Source organism: Aptenodytes forsteri, unplaced genomic scaffold (assembly GCF_000699145.1).
Source record: "Aptenodytes forsteri isolate BGI_AS27 unplaced genomic scaffold, ASM69914v1 Scaffold2, whole genome shotgun sequence".
Taxonomy (NCBI): domain Eukaryota; kingdom Metazoa; phylum Chordata; class Aves; order Sphenisciformes; family Spheniscidae; genus Aptenodytes; species Aptenodytes forsteri.
The window spans coordinates 12,745,333-12,753,338 of record NW_008795695.1 but is presented as its reverse complement, the minus strand read 5'-3'; the positions used below and the strand labels follow the sequence as shown (position 1 = coordinate 12,753,338).

General features: G+C 44.8%; 1 protein-coding gene across 1 annotated transcript in view; it reads left to right on the top strand.

Moving 5' to 3' along the window:
• The window catches only part of LOC103902017 (cystathionine beta-synthase), a 32,621-nt gene that overhangs the window by 9,572 nt on the left and 15,043 nt on the right, over positions 1-8,006 (top strand). The window contains exons 3-8 of the mRNA XM_009283009.2: positions 741-952; positions 1,552-1,658; positions 2,631-2,765; positions 5,379-5,458; positions 6,799-6,933; positions 7,520-7,589. Coding sequence (XP_009281284.1) covers positions 741-952; positions 1,552-1,658; positions 2,631-2,765; positions 5,379-5,458; positions 6,799-6,933; positions 7,520-7,589 — 739 coding nt within the window. The remainder of the gene's footprint in view (positions 1-740; positions 953-1,551; positions 1,659-2,630; positions 2,766-5,378; positions 5,459-6,798; positions 6,934-7,519; positions 7,590-8,006) is intronic.

Below are 8,006 nucleotides of genomic sequence, written 5' to 3'. Positions count from 1 at the left end.
TAGCAGCTTCTCACAGAAGCCACCCCTGTAGCCCCCAGCTACAAAACCTTGCCACGCAAACCCAATAAATGCATTCAGCGTTGCAGTGCAAGATTCTCGTTTTGGTGATAAAGATTTGGCAAATCAAAATTATGCTGAAATGCTTTCCCAACTTCACAGTACTATGGAAACATCAACTGACCATTAAAATACCCATTTGTTGTGACCTTTTTCATATAAGGGAAAAACAAGACTGGGACACGAGGATGGGATTTGTCTGAGACATACTATGCTTTCTCCCCTAATACCTGGGTCTTAGGTACAGTGGCAGGATCTCTTGTAGTCAGTGGCAGAACTTCGTCTTGGGTGTTAAAAGCTACTTGTTGCCATTGCCCCTTTTGGCTTGTAGGCAATACTGCTCTGTTGAAAATTGCCACCAGGGTAGTTTCTGTTCAGGCTTCCCTCAGAAAAACTGCATGCTGAAACACTAGACTGGAAATAGATATGTTGGTGAAGGGACAGAGACAAGAATAAGGACTTACTAGTAACGTGATTTTTAGCTATTGTAGGGGGGGCAATGATGTGAATGGGTGGTTTCCCATGGTGCAGAACTTGAATAACTTTGATAGTCTCAAAAGGTGCTCTGACCTTGTTACAGCAGGGCATATGAATCACTGTCTCTCGTTTGTTTGTTTGTTTTTCCCCCTCCTCTTTTTTCTCTCTTTTTTTTTTCCTTTTTTTTTCCTTCTCCCTCTCCCAAGGATGAAATGCCTACACTTCCTTCCCAGGAGAAGCCAGATATGAACTCATGCCCTCATGCACCTGGCAAATATTTTCTCCCTGGTGGGATGGACAATGAGAACTGCAAGGCTAATGAGAAGGAAATGGATTGGATCCGCCCTGATACACCTAGCAAATGCACGTGGAAGCTTGGGAAACCCCCATCTGCCTCCCCCCATCGTCATACCACTCTGTAAGTATTATTTTTATTTCCTGATTTTTCAGTACAGCACTAATCCAGGTCCCCTCAGAGCCACGCGGATTTAACAAAAGATGACTGATTTAAATTGATGCTCTTTAGCATGTAGATATGCTGGTGCTTCTTAATTTCTGTGTGTAAGCAAAGCTAAGAATCCAGATTAAGCATACAAAGGGCCTTGCACCAAAGATGTGAAACTACATGGACTGGAACTAACTTATTTTAAGTAACCTGGCAAGCAGTTCCCTGGCTAGATGAAAGATCGTGTTGTTAATGCCTTTTGCTTGTAAAATAGCTGACTCTGAGCAGTGCTAAGCTACTTCATGCCAGGAGGAAGTGCAGAGCGCTTCATTCTTGCCTCAGCACTTGGCTTGATGTCTGATTAATCCTTGTTTTGGATCAAGGACTTCATGTTTTTTGAATTTGTATCCAATGGATATTCTTTTAAACTAAAATGCCTAAAATAACTAGCGTGGTAAAGGGGAGGGAGAAAGCTGGTTGAAATAAAAAGCATTGGAAATGCTGTGTTGCTTTTGTGCGACCCGCCTGTGGCCCCTTCTGTGAATACACTGACTTTTTTGTATGTGTACCAGGCCGGAGCCTCTGAAGATCCTGCCAAGCATCCTGAATAAAGTTGGCAATACACCCATGGTGCGAATCAACAAGATTGGGAAGCAGTATGGGCTCAAGTGTGAACTCTGTGAGTACTGCTGCAGGCAAAAAATCAAAATAAGAAACACTGTTTCAGAAACTTGGGTAGTCCTGGTTAGTAGTGTCATGTAACCTGGGCATAGGAGGAGTACAGGTACCCTGCAGAAAATGGTGAGAAAAATTCTGCTTTTTCTTTGGCAGATTTTCAAGTTTTTAGGATTTGGTCATCTAAAACATCTTTCAAGTTGTACTTCATGAGAACATTTCCTGCAGCTTTCCATTTTTATAGAAAAAGTAAAACCTTTTTCATAGAAAATAATTTTTTAATTTTAAAAAAGTTGTATGAAGCTTTTGACTGCTTCTCATATTCAGAGTCTTCATCAGTGTGTGTAAAATGCAGCTCTGCAGTTACCACTAAAGATCATTGAAAATGATGGAAGGGATGAAACTGTCAGTGAATGTTTTTTTGTTTTTGTTTTAAACCCAACCATATTGGAGATATCTGGAGGCTCTGATCAGAGTCCTGAAAGGTGGTGCTTAACACCATAGAAGGGATTAATGCTGGGAGTACTGAAGTGAAAGCGTAGGCTGAACAAGGGGAGAAACTTCCAGTTTGATCAGAAACTCTTTGGCTGAGAATGTAGCAGGGAAGAGGCAAGGCATGTGGGTAGCGTTCTCTTCCCCTGTGCTATTGCACTGGAAGAGCCCTGGGGCTTTTTATCCTAATAACTGGGCTGTAATAAAGAGGAAAGATGAAAGGAGAGGTCATATTTTGAGGAGACTGACAGAGTATGGGTTCCCGGCTTCTGTGACCAGCATCAAGTACTGAACTTGCTTTGTTGTTGTGACCCATAACAATGGAGATGCTGTCAACTGAATCCCCATCTCTGGTGTTGTAAAGTAGGGAGGTCAATTGGGCAGACATGTTAACAGAGTTGCTCTTGCAGATATGTTGGGGATCAGCAGCCTGTTTAGCAAATGACTGCTCTTTAAGAACTTTGCTTGGTTTCTTTGTTTCCAGTGGCAAAATGTGAGTTCTTCAATGCTGGGGGCAGCGTGAAGGATCGCATCAGCCTGAGGATGGTAGAGGATGCTGAAAAAGCTGGGATCTTGAAGCCTGGGGACACTATCATAGAGCCAACCTCTGGAAACACAGGTAGGGGATGGAGAGACCCTAGCAAAGCATGGGGGGAAAATGCTGTGGTGGTTTTCCTGGAAGAGACAGACTTGAGATTGGAGCATGGAGGCTGCCTGTGCAAGGAAGAAAGGGGATCCCTTCCTGCCTGCATGGTGTAGGGAGCAGTGCCTCTTCCATCTCGCACAAGGAACAATTCTGTAGTGTCCTGTGCTGACCGGAACAGCTGGGAAGGAGGTCTGCTAAATTTGCAGGGGCTCTTTGCTTTAAAAGAAAAAAAGCGTTAGGCCAGATTCACCAGGGTCTTTAGGTCCCGTTCAGGAATTAAAGTCTGACTGAAATTATTGGGGAAAAAAGCACCAAAAGACTGGTGTGAATCTGGATCTTCCTGTTCTATTTGGGAATTCCCATGGTCCCACTCTCAGGTGAGGTGGGCCTGGTTTGAGAAACAGCCTTTCCCACGTTGGTGCAGTTGGGATGGGAGATGAGCTGCATCCCCACAGCACTGCCTCCTGACATAGCCCTTGCACACCTAGGTTTTCAACAGATTCCACTTGAGTCAGCGTCTCCCCGTTGGAGGGCTGGAGGAAGGAAGAGTCCCACTAGTCAGGGGCCAGGGCAGAGCATCTGATGATCCGAGCAAACTGGACTTAACTCTGGGCTCCTGCATCAAAGCTGTTGTACTTCTGTTAAGCTGTTCCACTGGTGGGGAGTAAACATACCCGGAATACTCTCCCTTGAGCTAGTTAAATGTAAAATACACTGCCTCCTCTGAGGAGGTTCCTGAGCTGAGCTACAAGCTACTCTTCTGCCTGATGTGTTCTGGAGAGGTGTCCTGTCCTGTTCTCAAACTCTTTCCTGGCATCCACTGTTGCCTTCTGATAGACATGGGCCAGGCAGATCTTTCTTTTGTTCTTTTGATCCAATCCAGCCTTGTTAACGGAGGGACTGGAATGATGAGCTGATCTGTGACCAGTTCCCCTCTGCCTTCAGCAGAAAAATCTGTTGCTGTTTGCTCAGCAGCTGCTCTGGGGGGGGTGCAGTGCAACTGAAGCCCTTGTGACTGTGGCTATACCTCTTGCCTGAAAAATGGCATGTAGTGGAAAATATCCATATATATTGCATTCCTCCAGTATCTGAGGTTATACTATGACATCCTGCTTTCTGGGTCAGTACCTGAAAAATGGTTCTCCTTGCCACAGAATCCAAAAGATAGAAAGGAGGCAGAACTGAAGGAGATACAGGACAATTACTTCAGAAAGCTGTCTCTTTGCATGTAAAGGCAAAGACCAGGGCAGACAGTAACCTGAGAGAACTGGCTTTTGCTCTAGGCTACTGCTCAGAGCTACTGAGTATGTTAAATGTGAGAGCTAATGTGTTATATTTTTGTCCTCTCTGCATCCCGCTTCTCCCTCAGCCAAAGTCCTGTTTTGATGTTTGCTGCATTTCCAGGTCAGTAGCAGAAAGTACAAAGTGTTAAGAGTTCAGGTCTCAAAATGCTTTCTTCATCACAGACCATAAGGGAGAGTGCTGGATGGCTTCTCTTCAGTCTTTGGCCTTAGTGAGACCTTTGCTGTCTTATTTTTTTATTTGGGCATCCATATTTATCTATAATATACTGGGAAAATTTTTTGTTGGGTTTTTTTTTCCCCTCCCAAATATTTAAACACTACTTGAATTACTTGAGGTGTAAGTTATGCTTCTCTTACAGGAACAGTTAACGATTTTTTATTTTTCTTCACTCCTACGTAATCCAGCACCATGTAGAAGCAGAGCCAGCTTTGAACAAGAAAGTCTCTGTGTAGGGTAAACTGTCTGTGAGACATTGTTATGGGCATGTGTTGGTACTGTGCCTGCTACCCAAAACAGCAGGGGAGGTGCCATGTACCCTGACCTCAGACACATATCAACTAACTTGATCTGTCTAGCTTATCTGTCAGAGAGGGGATTTGATAACAGGTGTAAGCTTCTATTCTATGGGGAAGGCACTTCTGAGCTTAGTTCCTCAGGTGGGCAGACAGTGGCAAGCTGGAAGGCAGAAATCAGGCTGGAGGGTGCAGATTTTTAAAGTAGAAATGAGGTGTCTGTCTCTAACAGTCAAGGGTACTTCACCGTCGTAGCAAGTTGATGTAGTGCATTAGAACCTCAATCGCAAACAGCATTTAATCATGCCTTTTTAGAAAGGACTTAGTTTTGGCACATTGCAAACCAGGGATTTAATGCAGAAGTGAGTCAATAGAGACTCTAATGCTCTTCTGACAGTATCAGAATCATTGCTCTAGTTTTCTTTAGCTTATAGCTCATTCCTTTCCCAAATTACTTCTGTAAAAATGAAGTGGGTGAGACAGGAGGAAGGAGATATGCATGTGGCAAAGCTAGCAGTTTGCACATGTCGAGTTTTCCCACGCTTGGCTAAACTTTCTGTTGGTTGTGATCCTCAAAGAACTAGCAGCATCTGTAAATCCAGATCTCTCCAGTAGTCAGAAACTTTCCCTTTGCCACCCCTCTAGAGACACTGTACTCAAGCCTCTGGTGAAAATCTGATTAAAGCCAGGGCATGCCAAAGCTAGTATTGTGGGTTTTGTTCTTTGTTGCTCCTCACTGTATGCTCTACGTGTCTTTGCTTGCTTCCAGGAATTGGCCTGGCCTTGGCTGCGGCAGTGAAGGGTTACCGCTGTATCATTGTGATGCCAGAGAAAATGAGTATGGAGAAGGTCAGATCTGCTTTTATTTTCAAGAATTAAAAAGCAAGCGTGTTTGCACTTGCAGAGTTCCTGGTGCAGATGAGTGCTGTGGCTTTAGCAACGAAGGTGTAGGCTCTTGGCCTCCAAGTCATTGGCCATGCAGAGCTCTGCTGAGGGCCTATTGCTGGTGCCAAGAGAAATCCAGGCTGGTTAGCCATGGACAGAAATGTGTTTAAGACCTGTTCCCACAGCATTGGCACTTGGAAAACTGTCATAACTGTGTTACATACAAATGTCAAGGGAACTTGAGATTTACCTAGCACATTGAAGTAACTACATGCCTCTGGGTTAGCTGTCGCTCACTGTGCAAAGGAGGGCAAAGTAAGGCAATGCTGAAGCTTTGAATATTCTTCTGTTCTGCACTGGGCTGAGCAAGGACATGAGGGAGCCTGCTGGGCTCCTCAGGTTACACTGGGGGGTACTGGCAAGCATCTGAGTTGTGTCACCACAGCAACAAAGGGGAAGGAAAAGCCACCTGGGTAATGTCCACTTACCTTCACTGTGGAAAGCACAAAACATCCAGCCCTAGAGCAAGCCCTGTCCTGCACTCCACTGGGGTGGTGCTGCTGCACCTGCAGCCAAAAGAAGAGAAGAGATCCCCTGTGTTTCACAGTTGAGGCAACAAATCACTGTCAGCAAAGGCTCTTACCTCAGTTCAGACACTTCCAGTGTTCCAACTGAAAGGCAGCAGCACAGATGAGAACAGTGTCCCCTGAAAGCCTATACCCACTACTTGCTCTTACCTGCTCTGGAGGGAGAGGTGCCGCATGGCCATTGCTGTGTGCCACGCAGCACCAAAGGCCTCCCCTCTGAAGACAGGCCTTGCCTTAGCTCAGTGTCATAAACTTTCTTGCCCTCATAGCACTTGAGTGGTGCAGAGGGCCCTGGAGGATCTCCTTTGCTGCCTGTGTCCAAAGGAGGTAAATACACATAATTTGCACTTAAACATAAAATACTCGTCTATAGCACTGATGGAGTGCAGAGCATATGTGACTGGCATGAGAGGAGATGGCATTTTGCCTGAATGAGGCTTCTCAATATGCAGTAATAGTCCCTACAGGCCTGAAGGCCTAGAATAGAAACAGGAATTTGATGTCTAGCTCCCAAGTAAAGATTAGTTGAGACCAAATTACATTAAGGATTTGGACCCATGGCTCAGTGATGCTGTGAGGCTGGGGTGTAGGAGAACTGCTAAGGAGGCTCTTGCAGACCAGGTAAAAGGGAAGATGTTTTCTTTCCCCTGCATCTCAATGAAGTCTCTGTGCTGGGAGAGCAGCTTTGGGTTTTGTGACCACCTTTATTTACTACAGGTGGATGTCCTGAGAGCTCTGGGTGCTGAGATTGTGAGGACGCCAACTACTGCCAGATTTGATTCTCCTGAATCTCACGTGGGAGTAGCATGGAGACTGAAAAACGAAATCCCCAATGCACATATACTAGACCAGGTAAGTGTCAAAGCATCAGAGGTGCAGGCGTAGTGTGGGAGGAGGTATAGCAGCCTTGTTCCTTAGTGTTCTTGGTTGACTGTTCAACAGCATAGGTGTGTGGAGGAAAAGATGTCTCAGGTCTGGAGCTGTAGTTGAGCTGTAGGGATGTCTCAGGTCTGGAGCTGTAGTTGAGCCATCACCATGCTGTAGAGTAGCAAGCTTTTATAGTCACTAGAGGGCAGCAATGAGCCTATGTTTGCGGAAACTGCAAAACATGGGTGGCTTTCCACTGAATTGGCAGTCCTGTGGGGAAGAATAGGTACAAGGGTCATGTTCTTAAAAAAAATTGTCCCACAGACAGGACAGATCTTGGCATTGGAGGGTGCTGGCACCTTAGAACTACTCTTAAATTAGGTCACTTAGGAAGGTTGTACCTCCCCTTGGGCATTCTGGCTAGGTACAGATAACAAGGAAACAGTCTGGAAAGAGTATATGTAGCTGTTGTGGGGCTTGGAAAATGTTTGTCATGTTCTTGAAATGCCTCACAATGTGAATTTTATTGTCTTTCTAGTCTACTTAATGGCTCTTCTATCTTTCAATATAGTACCGTAATGCCAGCAACCCCCTGACGCACTATGACACCACAGCTGAAGAGATCCTGCAGCAGTGCGAAGGTATGTTTGCTCTACTACTAACCCCCTCTTCAATGAGTCCCTAGTGTTCTCTTATTGTTAGGTACCTGGAGAATGGGACCTGCGGTTGTTGAGAAATGCATGGATTTTGACACAGCAAATCCCATACATATGCTGTGTGTCATTAGAGAATTACTTTATTTCAGTAGTCATAGTAATGAATTTTTTTTTTTCCCCATTAAAGAGGGGTGCTTTGGTTATTAGATTCCTCTGCTTGTGACCAGGTGGAGAAAGCAGTGATGCTTAAGTTATCTTAAAAAAAAAAAAAAAAAAAGGCGATAACTAGAGGGGCATGAAAGAACAGCGTCACTTTCTCTGATCACAAATACAGAATCATAGAATCACAGAATCATTTAGGTTGGAAAAGACCTTTAAGGTCATCGAGTCCAACCGTTAACC